The 19278-nt window shown below is 45.7% G+C and overlaps 1 protein-coding gene across 18 annotated transcripts in view; it reads right to left on the bottom strand.

The window, feature by feature from the left end:
* Positions 1-4169: 4169 nt before the first annotated feature.
* The window catches only part of PTPRK (protein tyrosine phosphatase receptor type K), a 1571968-nt gene continuing 1556859 nt past the window's right edge, over positions 4170-19278 (bottom strand). For all 18 annotated transcript variants that reach the window (XM_069607477.1, XM_069607481.1, XM_069607480.1 and 15 more), the window contains one exon: positions 4170-5358. In XM_069607477.1, coding sequence (XP_069463578.1) covers positions 5305-5358 — 54 coding nt within the window. In that variant the 3' untranslated portion in view covers positions 4170-5304. The remainder of the gene's footprint in view (positions 5359-19278) is intronic.

The following is a 19278-nucleotide window of genomic DNA, read 5'->3' as shown; positions in this document are numbered from 1 at the left end:
TCTCCAACCCAATCAGATCCCCCAACTCTCTAAGAACCTGGTGGCTCTGGCAGTCCTTTACTTCAGGAGGCTGGCTACAGCAGTTGACACAGTCACCCCGTTTGTATTTCACAGGACTAAACCTGTCTGCCACTTCAACACCTGGTTCACCAGTGGCCTACAAGAGCTTAGAGCTAAGAAGCGCCTAGCAGAAGCTTCCTGGAAAAAATCCCAAACAGACACCAATAAGTCACTGTTTAAATCCACCTCGAGGACTTACAAGCAAGCCATCACATTGGACAAAGCTACTTCGTATAATAACAAAATTGCGAATGGCAATCGAAACTCCAAAGAGCTATTCTCTATGCTCAGGGAATTGGAAACCCCTGCACCACCACCAACGGGGGTATCACCAAAGATGAAACATGGTGTACCAACATTCAGAATGTCCTGCTCCACAAAGTCGACACCTTACAAAATAAAAATTCTAGCCAAGCAATCCCTGATCAAAAACTCACTGAACTCTGGGCATCCCAATCCCCCAAAACTCAGCTGCTTTTCACTTCCGCAATGTCTGGGAATTGGAAGTTGCATTTTAAGTCAAGCTTAAAGCCATTCAGATGTAAAGGCAACACATGACCCGCCCCTATCATCAAGGATTGCACTGAAGCCCTAATCCCTTTTATCAAAAGTTTTATCAATGCCTGAAGGAAGCTTGAATTCTCCCCCAGAACAAGAAACCTACACTTGGCCCTGCAGTTCCTAGTAACTACCACCCCATCCTGGCTGTCCATTTCCTGCTGAGAATCTTAGACAGGGCAGCCTGTACTCAAATCCAGCACTACTTGGAAATCAACCAGATCTTGGGATGGCGTCAGTCAGGCTTCAGACCAGGCCATGGAACCAAAACTGCCCTGTTGGACCCCAAGAACCAACTCGACACAATTGGGGATGAGGGAAAACCGTCCCTCCTTCTCCTTTATCGCTCTGCCACTTTTGGCTTGGTTCACCACAAAATCTTATGCCACCACCTAACCTCTGTCGCAAACTTCTCTCCAGTAGCCACATCCTGGGTAGCCTCCTTCCTGGCAGAAAGATCGATCCAAGTCTTCTCTGAACCAGGTTGTGCCCCTCCCATCCCTATCTCACGTGGAGCACCCTTTACAATATATTCACCAACCCCCTCTTTGATCTTTTGGAATCCATCGGAAAATTCCCCTACCGTTCTCTGGCAACTACCCTGAAGACTTGCACACCCTTAACACGATATACCCGACAGTCGAAACCTGGATGGCAACAAATGGCCTCTGTCTAAACGACAAGAAGATAGAGATCCCGATAGTAGGTCCACCAACAATCATCAAGAATCTTAAACCTAATACACTAACTCAACATCATCGGCTTGCCGATCCCAGTCTCCTCTTTGAAGATCCTGGGCGTTTACCTGGATGCCATTCTCTCCTTGACACGGCAGGTTGTTGCTATTGCAACGTCAGCGGCATACACAACCAAACTCCTCATCGCCACTAGACCCTTCCTATAACCAAACAGCTGCCTTACCATTGCCAGAACCATCATAGGAGCGAGGTTAGATTGTAACACTTTCTTTGCCGGCACCGCAGCGCACAACATCTGGAAGCACCAGGTGATCCAGAACAATGCCATCAGTGCTGCTGTCAATATCCTGAAACAGTGAGCACATCTGAGGCCAGAGGAAAAGCCCACTGGCTGCCGGTAAAGGAAAGGATTACCTTTGAAACTTCATCCATCACGCATAGATGACTGTCCAATTCTGCTGCACATTACCTGTCTCAAAGATTCCTAAAAGCAAAGTCCTCCAGACAAGTAAGATGGACATATGTGCATAGACTTTTCCAGCCCAAATTCAAACTCGCCAAAAGTGGCCGTGCAAGCTTCCCTTCTGTGGCAGCGAACCATTGGAACTCTCTCCCATCACACTTGAGAGCTGAACAATCCTACTGGGCCTTCAGAAGGGCACTTTAAACGTGGCTGTTCTCCTAATCATGACTCTTCAATGTTCTCTGTGCCCTTTTTTTCTGCATTCCTCTGCGTGTGTGTAACTGGCTGTAAAAGCTCCTCTATGCCCAAGGTTTTTGCGTGCTTAATAAATGTAAAAATAAATAAATACTCCCCAGTAGAATATCTCAGACCCATCGATAGGTATGGTAGTCCTTCAGGCGATCTATCATGTATGTCCATTTCTGAATTATGATCTTCTGCAGTTTTTCCTTGATCGTCTGTTTCAGCAGTCATAAGCTCTGAGCGGGCCGCAAGGGTCTCTTGGTCTGTTCCACGAGGTATTGTTAATGCATATTGAGTTGCAAGTCTCTCACAGTTATTCAAGCAATTCAACCATTCTGGAATGATAGGTGCTCTCTCAAACAATGATGGTAAACACGTCACGGGTGACTCGGGTAGACGAAAAGAGGTCATCTGACCCAAGACCGCAACAACCCGGTCCCAAAAGGGGTGTATGTTAGTACATTCCCACACTACATGCATGAAATCCGCTGGATACTGGGGGCATCTGCTGCACTTTGCAGACCTATCAAGCAAATATTCCTGCAGCTGCACTGGGGTATAAATAAACCTGATGAGTGAATTGATCTAAATCGATTGTTCAGTGACAGCCTCTGTATGTACACTAACTTTGTATGCCTGGAAGGGAGGATGTGTCTGGCGGGAGGGATCTAACAAATTGTGCATGTGGGGATAACGCTGGAGCATCTGGATAACTAGGCCACCTAGCATGTAATGCTTCTCTAAATCTGTAGTACATTAACAGTTACCGCATTCCATTCCCTGCTTTCCTTCAATTGATCCGAATGAATGAATTTTCGTTCTTGCATCATTTCTCAAAGTATGTATACCCAATCGTTCAAAATGAATCTGAAAAACATGTTCATTTGTAACATCCAACCCATGTACCTTATAAATGGAGAATCCTGGTGCATAAACATCTTCTGCTCCCACCAGACAAGCTACCCGCTACCAGGCTCTGCAAGTGATGTCCACCGGCTGTACCTCCTTCCTCCTACTCATTCTCCTCATCCCCCACAGCAAAAACATCACTTCATCAGGGAAAATTCTGGCCTTTTCAAGCAGTAGAAAGATTAACAAGGGCACAGAAAATCTTGTTAGGTTGATTATTGTTTTATGAGTCTATGCTAGCATAGTGATCTCCACGGTGTAAATCTGCAGACCACCTTGGTTTAATATTGGAGTCAATTATTATAAATATATTTGAGCTTGTAAAACACATTGTTGCTTTGCCCAGAATTGTGGGGTAGAATTGTATACAGGGGGCATTAAATTGTGCATGTTGAATGAGCCAAACCAATACATAGACATTTCTACATATCAGAAGCCACAACATTCCCAGAAAAGAAACAAAAGATTTCAAGAGAAATATTGGGAAGTAGACCATTTTCTGCTATGCACTCTGTGCCTGGAATGATTTACCAAATCAGATAAGACAGCCTAATCCCCGCCCCCCCAATGTAAATTTCAGGAATGTCCTGAAGGCTCTACTCTTCAAAGAACATCTTGGCAATCGACGATGGCTCCATTCAACCCCAATTCCTCTTCTTTAACCTGCTACCCCTATCCATCCCAGCTCTTCTGCTACTCCCACACACCTATTTGTAATCTCCCTGGTGTGTCCCCCAGTGCTCCATTGCTTACAAGCTAGGTTTGTGCTTTATAAATCCATATATACCCTGAGCTCTGCATTCATGTCCGTTTCTAGGCCTCAAGGAGCAGCAGAGCACTTTCCAAATCACCAGGTGTGGTGGGAGGGTCGTACACCGAGAAATTATATGGATACATGCTTGGGTGTTTACAGAGTGCAGGATTTTACAAATGATGGAGTGGTGGGCATTTTGACAAAGTTGGGAGGATTGGAGTTTACTTAAAACGGTACTGTGCATGAGAGACTATAAATACCTCTTTTTACCTGTTTAGCAGATATAAAACCACAAATGCAAAATTTGCTTATACAAATCCACTTTACAAGGCCATCCACTCCTCCATCCTCCCAGGTCTTCATCAAATCATACAGTGACAAGACCATACCGTCATCAGAACAACTCAATAATGTTTATATAGGACGCATTGGAAGTCAATGCAATTGTGAGAAATAACTAGGGTCAGGATAATTCACACACAAGGAATATTGTATTGAATTTATTTAAATTCTGCTTTGTCAGATGTCAAAGCGTACGGGTCTGTAAACATCAAAATAAACATTGTTTAATTTTACCATTTGCTAGACAACCATGTATGTGTGGTCGAGTTGCCGGATATGCTAATTAAACACTGCTCCTTTACATCTCATATGATGCCCAGTAAACTACTTCCGATATTGTGCAAGTCAAAAGCAAGGCCATTTTAATGAGTGCAGTTTCCAGATCATAATGATTTAATTCATATACAACAATACAATTGTGAAAAACTATACAATTTCAGCAAAATGTAAAATTTGGTCCCGCACTTAGTGTAAAAGACCTTCTAGCCAAGTTGTTTACATATATTCAGTTCACAAGCATGTACACAACAAAACCACTTTAACGATGTTTCCTGGCCTATGCCTAAAAAGTATGTTTCCTACATACACTAAAACATACAAAAATGGAACTACAAAATTGTTTCCACTTGATTTCAGCAAAATAAAGTTTGTTCAAGAAAAATGATTGTTTTTTCAGCCTTAAGAAAAGGAATGCAAGTAAACAATAAATACAATGTGCTCTCTTCCGTATTGACATATTTACAATTGAGTCTTTGGCTTATGTATAATTTTCTCTAAAAAGAAATGTGAGCCAGCCATGAGAAGCACACTAAACATAGCAAGCCTAGTGGATATATCTGACAGTTGAAATGTATAAAGTATGCATTTACCATGGATTTGCATTTTTTTAAAACTTTGTATCATACATTTTATATATTTTTTTAAAAAAGTGAAAATGCCACTTTGGAAATATTCATACATGAGAGACATCGGCTGTATTGTAAGAGATGGCTGCATGTATAGACACATTAAAATTGCCGTCTGACGCAGACCAGCACCATCTCTGTTCCCAATTATAAATCATCCATGTGGCACAAAATGTCAATACTGGGTACAATCACAGCAATGGATGAAGTCATTGTATTTAAGATACACAATTCCATAAGAAAAATACTTTCTTCATTTAAAATGTTAAAGTCCCATGATAAAATCATCTTCCTTTGCAAATGTCCCGATTTCCGCTCGAACAATTAACGAAGATTCAAATGAATTATGGTAATTTGGCACATCCAGTTTGTCTAAGAAGAATCGAGGTACTCCAGTGCAACATCATAGCAGAAACGGTACTGTTCCTGAAGATTAAAACAGAGATACAGAAATTATGTTAGCATTAACATACTCACAAACGACATGGTTAAAATAGTTGTACGACCCAAGTAAACTGTATTGTATGTGCTTAATAGCCATAGTTTGCTATCCATGGGCTACTTCAGATTAAAATATATGGTCATTATTAAAAATACAGCAAAAAAAAAAAAACTTATTTCCTTTCGCTCTTTCAGCACATTGAACACATTTTTTGGATTTTCTCGCTGCCAAGCAACTTTTCTGATGTTTCGATATTGCATGTTTACTTCAAGAATTGGTGACTAGAGCATCTACAGAGATCGATCCCACAATTTCAATTCTTACCATATTTTAGGGTGAAGTCTGCAATCCTATGACCTGGAATTAAGTGGGGAATAGTCTGTGTCCAGCTAAAAACTGTTAATACCAGTTATATCTTTGAAACAATAGGTGAGAGCATGGCCTCTCCAATCTGTAAAAATGCAAATTTATCATAATCTCTAGTAAAGTTATCAAGGCATCTTGCAGAGTGCTTTGCCTGAAGAGGTTAACAGCATCCGGCCAATTTCCAGTTGAGGTATTTGCAGTAACGTTTCACATCTCCTTTGCACTTCTTGATAACTGCACTTGCATGATCCGAATTTCACAAGGCCTAGTAGGACCATTTGTTATTGGCATCCTGTCTCCCCCTCCCTCTGGTCTTGTCACACCTGAAAACACTTGTTCATAGGTACATTATAAATATCCAATAAATAGTGGCATAGTAAAACATCAGCCGTATTGCCTAGGATTACTGTGTCCAAGCTGCAGATGTATCTGTTGTGTAACCTTGAGAAATTCAAACATCATCAGAGCTAGAGCCAGTCAGCCCAAAAATGCTGAACAAAGTTTGATCAGATCTCCCACATGCTCAGGGGATTATACTGGTTGTCTGCACCAGTCCGGATAATCTTCAAAACAAACTGCTTCACATTGAAGGCCATATTGATACAAGTACCACCCTATATAGCTAAACACCTCGTAATCTCCAGAGATAATTTCCGAACAGGGAGACTAACTGAATTGTTGGGCCAGGCCAGATGATCAACTTAACAAAAGAGGGCTGGGAAACAGTCGCAGAATCAATTGGCACACACAAAAAGGGGATCTTCAGCAATGCATGCATTCCCAGCAAGACAAACTAACAGACTCACTCCAAGCTCAACTTAAACTATTGTTCGACTTTCAAAGCAAGCTAGTGTGCATACAAGCCAAAGGGCTACCATCCCCTCTTCAGGTATGAGTATAGTGTATTTATAGCAAATTGTATGCCTACTGGGTACATCCATCCAAAGGATATTTCCGTTTTCCAGAACTCCATTGCTGCCATCAAATATGGTGACAACAAAAAGGATTTAGGTGTGGGACTATGCCCGGACACATCACACATACATTATAGGGCTCCGAGAGATGCACCTTTTGAAGTAGGACCAACTGCGATTGAAACACAGAACCTTCCACCACATAATAAAGGAAGGGTGGCAATAGTGATCGAAAGAGACCTACCATACCAAGAAAGGGGAACCTTATGGGATACAGAGGGCAGACATTTGATAGTTAAGGGAGATCTCCACAAGGTAGGCTTAACAGTGGCAGTGGTTTATGCTCTGAGCTGCGATAAGAATACATAAATGCAGAACTTCCTCGAGAGACTCGAAAGCTATGCCGAAGCGGATATAATAATGATGAGCGATTTTAATCTGGTTTAGTCCTCGACCCTAGACAGAACTGGACCACATACTAATATGGCATGAACCATGTCGAAGATTCTTAGATTCACATGCACACAACTGGGACTAGAGGACATATGGAGCGAGCAACAAAAGGAATCGCACTACTCGTTTTATTCCAACTACACCATGCCAAATCAAGAATAGACATGATCTTCACTAGAACATCGCTGAGGTACAACATAATAGACTCGGATATACACCTGATTATGATCTCTGACCATGCTCCGGTGTCAATTACCCTCTGTCAGAAAAGTGTCAGTCACCCAAGAAACTGGGCCTTTAACTCTGAAAGCACCCTCTATTAAACAGGACCTAGCCAATCGCATTAAGCAGTTTAAGAAAGAGAATGACCCTGAAGATACTTCAGACGCGAACAATTGGGACGCTCTTCAAGGCATTGGGGGAAGGTGGGGAAACTATCTCCATACTGGGGAACAAAAACAAAATTATGAGTAAAGGGCAGAATCTAACGTCCAATATAAAAATTATAGAGCAATCCCATAAAAGTAACTTCACGAGAAGAGGCATGCATAAACAGAGCGGTGAAGGGCCAACTAAACCTATTACACACAAAAGTTTCAGAAAATCCCTTGAGTTAAATAAATACTATGAGTAATCATATAAGGCCAGCAGACTGATGGCACTACAACTGCGCCAATGACAGGCCTCGAGATGTGTGGGTCAGCGGAGGCAACCTACTGATCTCTGCATCACGGACACGATCCGAGCCTTCAAAGAAAGGCTATATTGTGCAGAACCTAAACCCCCAGGAGGTCCAAGATGCATATATGATATATGACATTTATAACACGCTTCTACACAAGTGTTTCAAGGCGCGACGAGGCATGATAGGGGGAACAGGGGAAAGACAGAACAATCCTACTAGACCAGGTGTCATTCAGATCTTGGAGAAATACCAACAAACACTAACGCAAGCATAGGCCCAGGTGCTAGAGGGTAAAATCTCCACAGCAGAAGAGGAGGGAGCCTTTAAATCACTAAAGCTGCACCGGGGTGTGATGCCTTATAGGTGTCTTCTAATTACTGCACAATACTGACTCACATCTTAACTAAACTCGATGGCTCTATTACTCAAGCTGACACTATGACACCATTGATGAATTAATCCAACATGGGGCTTTTGGCAAAACAAGGCAAAGGCCTACAGCAATGCAGTTTATACCGCCCGATAGACCTCATGAATCTGGACACTAAAATATACACAAACATTCTGGCAAACCGCCTAGGGAAACATGCTGTAATTTAAAGAAGGGGATCTAGAAATCCCAACATCAAAACATCCAGGCTCTCCCTGGATGCTGAAAAGGTTTTTGACAGGGTAGACTGGCCCTTTCTGTTCAGCACCCTATCAGCTATGAGATTTGGGCCCAGATTCTCACAAATGATCCAGGCATGCTACACACATCAAAAGGCCAGAATACAAGCCAATCGAGTGACATCTGACCCCACTCACTACTCAGAGAGGCACCAAAGTGGAAGAATTTGTGAATAAGATTAGTCAAGTAACTAAATCAAGAAATAAGATTTGCAGACTTGGAACACAACATAAATCTGTTCGCAGCCAACATTTTAATATTGCTGGGCGGCCCTTTGCATGCATTGCCATCTCTTTTGAGGGAAATTGAACACTGGCAAAGTAGCAGGTTTTAAAATCAACGGGGACAAATCAGAAATGCTAAAGCCAACACTAACGAGTAAACAACGTACAGACCTCTAACAAGAATCCCCAATCCTATTGACGATCAAGAGCATCAAGTACCTGGGAATCCACAACACCATGACAACTGAAGGGATTTATGCAGTGTAATGGTATAGAAGGAGGAGACTGAGAAAAGGGTGGCATGTTTTTGGATTTAGATTTATTTCTTAGGTAGAAAACCTCACTATCCCCATTTCTACAAGGGGTTTCCCTGCCTCAAACTAAAACTGTCAGAATGTCCGTCAAATCACAGTTCCACCTTGTGTGAAATCCTATTCTAACCCTCACATTATAACACAAAGTTCTTCCTTCAGGAGAACGGTTCGCTTCTCCTGGTTCAACAGTGTCCAACAATTGTTCTTTCTCAATAGAAAATAGCAGGGGGAATGACTCCCTTTCTCTGGCTTCACCCAATCTGTTTTCCAACACCCAGGAGAATGACTCCATTATTCTGGGGTGTACTTTGGTAGCCTCAAATAGGACCGGGGGGTATGACTCCGTTCCACTGATGTTACTTTGTACAATTCCACATCAGGCCAGGGGGGGATGCCTCCCTTCCCCTGCCTCATGGGTTTTACACAGTCTTACCAAATGTCCAGGAGAATGGCTCCCTTATCCTGGGTGGCACTTTTGTGGCTTCAAGTAGGACCAGGGGGAATTACTCCCTTCCCCTGGTTTCTCCTTAGCGTCCCAGACCCTTTACTGGTGGTCAGTGGTCTCCCCACTGAGATGAGGAGAAAGGTTTCCTCAAGTCTGCTTCACTGAACTTCAGTGTCCCCAAACCTTATATACTTTATAACTGTTTCACTGTGCTGAGAAAGTCCACCTTGGATCCACTCTGCAGTTTTGATGGGTTCCCAGACCCTCCTTAGTCCGTCTCTAGGCCTTGCAATCCTCCTTCACTCCAATTGTCTCTACCAGCCCACTCAAAGCTCCCACTGCCTTCTGGGACTAGAGCATACAGCGGTGGTTCTTCCTGGGACCGGGGTCGGCCATTGGTGCGCTCTCCATGGCCGTCTGCTTCCTATGGTTGCTGGTTTGGCTCCTTGCAGTAGCCGTACGATTCAGGGACTGTGCAGTCCACCTTCCCCTGGAGGTTGTATCAGTGCCTCGCCTCAGGTTTGTAGGACCGACCAGGAGAGCTGCATTCTGCTTCCAGCCAGTGTTTTCTGCTCTCCGGTCTTAGCTGCTTCTCCACTCCCGTGCCTGACAGCATCCCTCCCCGCTGCTGCCACAGGGCTGGCTCGACAACGTGCAGAGTCCTTCTTTGAATTGTACACTCTGCCAAAATCCATTCCCTCGTGCAAGCCTGCGCCCAGTTCCACGGATCCATTGTAATGCCTCCGTGCACCCTCCTACCTTCAGTACTTGAGAAAAAGGTATTCTTCATGTTATTGATCAGTTTCTTCCCAGTACTTGCTAAAGGATCCATTTTGGAGGTATTACTATAACATATAGTGTTATGCTCAACAAGAGGTTGAGGGATGGTGTGACCAGTGTGGTGACTATATGATGGGACACTAGGGTTGGGACTATAGGGCCTGCACCCTAGGTGGTCGCCCTAGTCCCCAGGAGGGGAGTTCCTCCCCATGAGGTCCTACCGCATTATACCACACCCCTAGGGGGACTATTGAGTAGGGATGTAACGGTATACCGTTAAAGATACCGTGAACCACTTAATTGAACAATAATAACCGTCACATTGTTTATACCGGTATACCGTTGTGTGCTTTTCAATCTGATTTGGAAAGGCTGCAGTAAGCAAGTGCTGCAGTGTCTTGGTCTTGCACTGGATTCCATGTGTTAATGTGTGTTAATATCCCTGCAAAAATATTGTGGCAATATTGACCCATGGACCCTGCGGGGGACACCCCCGCAACCCCTGCTCCCACAAAATATCCCCCCAAAAATATCACCTATGGTGAGACAAACGGCCATATGTACAGCAATATTTTGGTGGGGATATTTTGTAGGGATACCCTTGCACTATTGGGTGTGCTGTCTGCCAAGTAGTTTCAGTTGGAGCAGTTTTTAATGCCGATCCATAAACCACACGTGCCTGACTCAAAATCAATATGTTAGCAATAGGAAGAATAAATACAGTGCCAATAAGGAAAAGGCTTTACTTTGGGTTGGCGGCTTTGGGGTTTATATATAATGGATAGTGTTTTCTAGACATATGACAATGGGGGATTTCCCTGGTTCTATCATTGAATTTACATATCATAAGTCACACTGCGAAATTCACTCATCTCTGTGGGTATTCCCTGCTGCCATACCAAAGGGTAACATGTCCGTGATTACTGAACACCTTTTGGGCCGTAAGCAAACTAAAGGCTGTAACGTAAAGAGAGCGTGTGCGTGTATGCGCAGAAGCATATACTACCATCAGCCCCCATTGATCTGTGGCATGCAGGTTATCAAGATGGCAACATGTTCATCTTCACCTGTAGCCAGTGGGGAAGCTAAAAGCCTAAATGACCACTTAAGAAAAGCTATTCAGTTTGCTTTGCCAGTCGCAGCAGGGCTCCCTCCTCCTCGCCATACGTGTTTGGTGGAAGCAAGGGGTGGCATTTCAGTGGAAAGTATGTTGAAAAGCCCAATTCTGGCCCTGGGTGCCTGGTTTTGTTTGCGATGATAAATCTGACAATGGATGACCTTTTAGAAAATATTTGTTAACATTAGTTACCTCTACCTGCTATACCGCGATAACTACGATATACCGTCATTTGGCAAGAAGGTTGTCGTACCAACATAAAACTAATACTGTGACACCCCTACTATTGAGTAGCAGCCTCACCTCCCTAGCCTCCTGGGAAGCCCCCCCTCCCCCAGGGAGAAGTGAGGACACCTAGTAATGTCACAGCAGCTAACTACCCTAGACTGCTCACACAGACCAGACTAGGCTTTTCAATTTGGGACAAATTGTCTCACTCATGGTTAGGGAAGAAGGACAATGCTGCCAATGTTTCTTTACCAGTTTCAGGCACTTCCCATCAGATTTTCCCAGTGCTCCACCATAGGAAGGTATGCCTAGCCTAGCTACGGAGCTGTAAGAAACCCTGCATCTCACACCGATTCAGGTGGACAGGTTAAATGAACTCTTGGGGACTGAATTATTTGAACTGTTGATTTGTTAAAATCAACCAGAATTTAAAAAATAAAAAAGAAACCACTTCAGGATTCCCCAGAAGCTATATTAATTGAAACCACCCTGTGGAAGGTTGTGTGAAAACACCTTTCCCCAAAGAAAGTCATTTGAAAATAAATTGAATACAAAATATGACTTAATGGTATGGGCATAGAAATATAGACTGGGGCTGATTCGGTTATCTATCCATGGTGTCACTCTAATAAGGCAATTGCAGGTTTTACTGTTACAGCATGAAATATGTATCTTTCAAACAATGGCGAAAAGGGATGCACAAAGTTGCAACTTCGTCACATGTTATCCAATTCTTGTGGTAGAAAACCAACCAAAACACAGGTGGCTGAAGCTGCCTTTTGCTGTAAATTTTAATTGTGGAGGATATCGGTCTTCTTAAAATACATTGTATGAGAATGAAAAGTTAGAAATCCATCACCTTTATCTTTTCCATAACGCACGTAATAAAAGCAAACTATCATCAAAAAATACTTTAAACAATCCAGAATCCATGTTCTACATGTAGCAGCAGGGCCAGCCTTAGGCACACTGCAGGTTGCCCAGGATTCCTCCCGGATGGAGGTCCCGCAGGCAGCTGCTACCCTGTTTCCATAGCAGAGGGGCTGCTTCACATTATGAGGCCTGGTTTCCCCCTTGATGCCCTGACGTCAATCCTCCCCCAGATAAATATCCTGAAATGTGCTGGATATCCTTTTAAAAGTTCTTATGAAAGGTTTAAGTTACTTACCTGTAACTATTGTTCTCCAGCATTGGTCTGCTCATGAATGTTCCATGTCGTCAGATTGGGAATCCTCGGTAAAAGAAAAAAGTTTCACTTGCACTCAAAAACTGCATTTCTCCTATAAACTAATCACTGTCCTCTGGGTCATACTGCATCCATCCAATGACAGTCCCTCTCCCTAAGCTCCACCCCCTGGAGGAGATCTTCAGATTTGGTAAGCATCTAAAGTAGCAGTATAGCAGTATGAACCAAGAAAAGTCACAGAGGGGAAGGCGGGAGGGTTCGCATGCCAGACCCATGCTTGAGAACAATAGTTACAGGTAAGTAACTTAACCCTTCTCCAGCATGGGGTCTGGCATGGATTCACATGTTCTTGAATAACGATTACACAGCAGTACACATACACAACCACAGGAGGTGGCAAGGTGGCATGGCTCAACAGAAGCAATAAACACTCACCTTTGGAACAGACTCACTTCAAACAAAAAGGTTGCATAGCACTGCTTGGCCGACTCGGGACACCTCCCTGGAATCCCTGCCGACGCAGTAGAACCTTGTGAAGGTATGCATGTACCTCCACGTAGCAGCCCTGAAGATGTCGAGCAGTGGCACACAGAGAAACGCTGTCGTAGCTGCAATGGCTCAGGTGGAATGTGCTCTCCGAAGGCATGGAAGCAGCCTGCTAGCCAGTCAATGACATTGCACGATGCAGCCGGACAGCCAACTGGAGATGGCAGCCTTCGACAAGGCTTTTCCCTAATTTACAGGTCGAAAGTTAACAACTGAGAAGTCTTCGTATGTGCCATGTAGAATTTCAAGGCCGAGCAACGTCCAGTGAATACAAGTCCCTCTCTGCCAGCAACAACGGATTCAGATAGAACACGGGCAACGCCAAACGTTCATTGAGGTGGAATTCAGACAGTACCTTTGGCATTAAGGTGGGGTGTGTACTTTTTAAGGTGGATAGACAAGTAAGGCTGCTTGCAAGACAGGGTCTGGATCTGGAGCTCCCTCACCGGCTGGAAAGTCCTGAAGAGCCACTTAAGGAACTCCTTGACTGGCCTGTGAGACCACAGTGAAGGTCTGCTGGAGACCTGGTGTACCTGGATATGGCGGCGAGATGCACCTTGATAGAGGTGCGAGCCAGTCCCACTTTGGCCAAGGAAAGCAATTATGGCGGAAGTTGCAGAGCCTGACATGCAGAGGGGCAATCTTCTGAGCCTGGCACCACACAGAGAAGCTTTTCCATTTATGTCTGTAGCACTTCAAAGTTGACGAGGCTCTGGCCCTGGCCAGGATTTCCTTACATTCTGCGGGTAAAGCATAATCTCCAAACTCTAGGGCTGCGGGGGCCATGCCCTCAGGTTGAGATCTTGGGTTGTGTTGCAGAATGGGCCCACCTCCAACGCCCCCTCTCCGGCGAGAAGGTGTGGGGACAGCGGTAGCCTGATGGCCAGGCCACTGACACACGTATTAAGTCCCGATACCAGATTTAGCTCGGCCACCACAGGACAAGTATCCTGCAGTAGCACTGTCTGAGTGCATTGATCACACATAGGAGTGGAAACGGGGTGGGGGAGGTAAGCGGATAGGAACTGTCCCTCCCACGGGACGCGATCGATCTGGGGTCATCCCCATTTGTCGAATAGCAGAACTACCTGGCCCTGGCGAAGCTCCCAATTCGAAAGCAGTTCCCTGCTGAGCGCGTTTGCAATAGTGTTTTATCTCCTGCCAGGTGAAACAGAACAAGGAACAAGCCTTGATGAATGGTCCATGGCCACCAGTCCTGGCCCTCCTTGGAGATGGCGGCCGACCGGGTCCCCCCCTGTTTCCGGATGCAGAACATGGTTGTGGTGTTGTCTGAAGATCCTCATCACCTTGTCCTTCAATGATGGCAGAAAAGACTTGTGGGCCCAGAATACGTCTCGAACTTCCAGGATGTTGATGTGTAGGTCCTTTTTCTTCGATTGCCAGAGGCCTCTGTTGTGCAATTGTCCGGTGTGGGCTTCCCATTGTGTTAGAGAGGCGTTCCTAATAAGGAGGAACTTGAAACAGAGCACCTTAGACAAGATGCTGCTGAGGACCCCAATCACCGTAACACCAGACGGAACTCTTCGTTGAGAGAGATCTTGTCCGTAAAGTTCCCAGATACTTGCATCCATCTCGCATCCAGGAACTCCTGGAGAGGTCTCATGCGCAGTCTGTAGAGGCGAACTAGGTTTATGCAGGAGGACATGCCCAGAAGCAACTTGATGGATCGCACCGCTGCTGCCTGGGCCAACGACAACCACTGTACCTTGCCTTGTATGATTTTCACTCTCCTCTTGAGGGAAACGTTAATCACGTCACTGTGTTGAGTCGTGTATGTAGGAATAGAGCGTCCTGGAGGGCTTCAAGCAAGACTTTGGTTAGTTTATGGAGAACCCCGGCTCTGTCAGCAGACGTACGGTCCTCGCCATGTGCTACAGTCCTCGCTTGCCACGGACTGTGAGCGGGCACGCACCAGCCAGTCATCCAGGTAGGGGTATATGTAGATGCCCTGCAGACAAAGATGTGCCACCACGGGGGCAGGCACTTTGTAAACACCCCAGGGCTGACTTCAGGTTGATGGGCAGAACCTTGAACTGGTAGTGCGGACCCTGAACTACGATTCACAGGGACTTGCAGTGCTTTTTGGGGATGTGGAAGTAGGCGTCCTGCAGGTCCAAAGTCGTCTGAAAATCTCCCTGCTGCAGTTGGCCGAGCACATGCCGCAACGTGACCACCCGGAACTTTTGAGATTTTAAGTACTTGTTGAGACGACATAGATCCAGAATCGGCCTCCAACCCCTTGTCTTCTTTTGAACTAGAAAGTATCTGGAATATACTCGAGCCTCGAAGTCACTGAGGGACGAGCTCTAGTGCCCCTTTCCATAACATAGACCGCACCTCCTGCAGAAGCTGTTAGTTCTTGTTGCTGAATCCAAAGGATACAAGGAGACTTGCGTTGGAACGCCAATTTGTGCCCCTGTCCGAGAGAGTCCGGCACCCATCTGTCCGTGGTGATCTTTTCTCACGCGCTAACTTCGCCAGCCGGCCTCCCACTGGGGTGCATAAGTGGGGGCACAGAGCTATGGTCATTTCAATCCTGCTTGGGGGAGGTGTTCTGCCTTGGCGACGGCGCTGCTGCTGACCTCTGCTGCCTCGAGTGCCCCCCCTCTGTAAGTTTGGGTGAAAGAGCGTGAGGGCTACCTGTAAGGGGTACTATAACCCTTTGAAGATCTACCTGGCTTTCCTCTGGGGGAGGGAAAAGGACGAGGATAGTCACTGCTGCAAAGTTCCCAGGGAATGTGCCGTCTCTGTGGGGGTCTTTATTGCTTGCAAAGACTCGTCGACTGCCTTTCCAGAAAGGTTTTCTCTGTCAAATGGCATATCCAGCACCTTTGTCTGAACATCCTGGTGGAAGTTTGTAGCCTTCAACCAACCTTGATGGCTCAGAGACACCAGTTCCACATATCGGAAAAACCTGTGTCTGCGATGTCTACCACCACCGTGATCCGATTCCACTTTATCTTCCTGAAAGAGTTGCAGTGTCTCAACCTTATCTTCGGGTAGGAAGTTAAGGATAGGGCCCAGCTTTTACCAGAGTTCACGGTCATAACGTGACAAAATGGCTAGGGTGTTCGTTGCCTTGATGGTAAAGGCTGCCGTGTAAATTATCCTCTTGCCCATCGCATCCAGCTTCTTCTTCCCCTCCTGGTCCGAAGTTACCATGGCTGCCAATGACTGGTTCAGCAAGCATTTCCTAGCTGCGACTGAGGCCACCAAATCCAGTGGGGTCTGAGATCTTCAGCACCTGTGTGCCAAGTCGGGTACCCTGTACTTCTTTTCCAACCTGTCCCGTTTAGTGAGGGCTGTACTTGGATTCTTCGTTAGGACTAGTCCCTCTTCCCAGATGTCGATGAGGAAGGGAACGGACATGATGGTCTTCCTCCTCAACTTGCTTTGTTGGTACAGGAAGCCCTCCTATGTCACCTCAGGGACCAACTGAAACAGTTTGGAGGCCCTCAAGATGACCGAATGAAAAGATACAACTTCATCTGAGTGCAGAGTCTCCCAGTCAGCAGCAATCAAATTGTCATCCTTATCGGTACTAGTAGCCAGGGTAGCTGTGTCCGTGCCAGTGTGTGGATCCGGAGCACCAGTAGGAGTTGCGTCGTGACGAGGTGGTGGTGGGGTCGGATGATGCCAAGTACCCACGCCCCCCTTGATTTTCTCTTCCGTGGGGGAGAGTTTACCCTTGGAGGTTCTGTAGGTGCTGACCCCGATGGCGGCATCCTTTGTTGGATTCCGGTGACCAGTATGCAGAGTGGACAGAACGTCCAGAGAGATGTCCCTAGTTCTAAGGGTAAACGGAGCCAACAGAGTAGGATCCGGGCTGTCTCTCTTCTTCCGCATCGCGGACTGAAGTCCTCCCTCAGGTCCTCCCCCCCTCGGTGGTCTGAGCAGCACCCCTTGTGACAATCGTCGTCCTCGTCGGTACCAGAGTAGATCTGGTCCAGTCCATCCTCAGAAGCCAGCCGGTCTGCATACCAGGGAGGCTCCACACGTGGGATTGCTTCCCTCTCCCTGTCAGGAGGCTGCCTGGTTTCTGCCTGGTGCTGGTTCCTTCGCCACTGCTTCTCCAGCTGTATCTCACCTTGGGGGCAAGGACACCCACTGGGTGGCCGCCACTTCTTTACTGGACCCGCTCTCTTTCAGAGCTGCGATGGATGTCGTTGACTTAGACGACAAAGTATTTGTGGTTGCCTTTGTCGACGGTGCCGCCAGTGACTCCGTTGACTTGTCCTTGGTTGAAGCCTTATATGTCCGTGACGAGTCTTCCACTGACTTTTCCCCCTTGGTCAGACTATCTGCACAGGCACAGATTGGACGGAGTAAGCGACTTTCTCTTCGAAGACGCTCCTTTCTTTGGCAGGCTCATTGAGGAGGATGGTGATGGCAAACGCTTTTTGTCTGACACGGGACCTGCATCAGCGGCAAACCCAGCGCAGCTAGCATCACGGAGCTTGGCCTTCTCTTGGAGCACGCATACGGACACGGGGCGTCCTCAAAAGATCTCAAACTCCTCCCAGAGGGAGAGCGCTCCTCGGCCCAGCCGATCCTGGATGAGCCTGCCCCAAGGCTCCGTCAGAGGCCTTGCTCGACTTGAACAATGCTGACAGTCTGCTGTATCTGTCTTTCTTGGATTTCTTCGAGAAACCACTGCACATCTTGCATCCCTCATCGTGGTCCGGATGCAGGCAGTACAAGCATTTATGGTGTCAATCTTCTACAAAGACATTTCTTAAACCACACTTCGTGCAGATTTTAAAGAGGCTGCGGCCTTCCTTCTCCTCCATGCTGTAAGGGAGCAAAGTAGGCCCAAGGCCGGGCCTTCTCAAAACTTAGATGATCCAACGGTGGATGAAGATCTTTGCCGGTAGCGGAGCCCCGCTGCCGGTCTCTATCCTTCGAAGACAAAGCAAAAATCGGTCCAATTATAACTATTTTCGGAGAGCAACTTGAGGACTCCCAACACTGAAGCGTGCAGTAAAAATCTGAAGATGGCCACCAGGAGTGGAGTTTAGGGAGAGGACTGTCATTGGATGGGGGCAGTATAACCCAGAGGACAGTGATTGGTTTAGAGGAGAAATACAGATTTAAAGTGAAAGTGAAACGGTTTTCTCTTTTACCGAGGATTCCCAGCCTGATGACAGGGAATATTCATGAGCATGTGAATCAATGCAAACACTATGCTGGATAAATGTTACTTTGAAGTGCTTCACCAGGTAGTGAATTGGGGGGTAGGGGGGAGGGGTCAACATGACTGCCAGGTAAGTGTGAATGCTGGGTAATAATTGCAATGACAGCATTTACATCAGACAGCACTGACAGACACAGCTACTGTTAGCCATTCAAATCTTTCCTAAGAATGAAACTTAGTCATATGCCCCATTTTTTAGACCAACTCCATATATTTCTGTGATCAAGGCTTGATGACAAATAGAAACATTTTTGTATAACTTGCAATGTACATAATAACTCTTCATGTCTGTGCCAAAAATTACTAAAAGCTGGTGACTAACACCGTTTCGTTTTTGTTTGTGCCATTAAGTCAGTCTTGAAGCAGCTTTTTAAACATCAGGAGATTTTTAAAACTTGTGTTACGATCCCCATTCTGGATCGAAAGATCAAACAAAAAACATACTCATTGTTTACATGTTTCTACAATGTCTTACGTGTTTATCACTTTTGTTTAGTATGTGACTTGTATGCTTTTCGAATCATCTTTATTACAGTATTTTCGTGTTGTAATGTTATGTTTTTCATGCATGTTTTATGGATGGAATTGTCTGAAACACTTTTGAATGGGTGGGGAGGAGGGGTGGAAGATGTGTTCTAGGTATTGAAAACCAAACATAAGTACATATTTTTACAATTAGAGCGGTCTGAGGTGTGCCAACATGTCATGCAGTGCTGAAAACTGATCTATACTATTATGTTAAAGTGTGCAATCCTGCGCAC

Source organism: Ambystoma mexicanum, chromosome 4q (assembly GCF_040938575.1).
Source record: "Ambystoma mexicanum isolate Mex_15411 chromosome 4q, UKY_AmexF1_1, whole genome shotgun sequence".
NCBI lineage: Eukaryota > Metazoa > Chordata > Amphibia > Caudata > Ambystomatidae > Ambystoma > Ambystoma mexicanum.
This window is presented reverse-complemented; position numbering and strand designations above follow the sequence as displayed.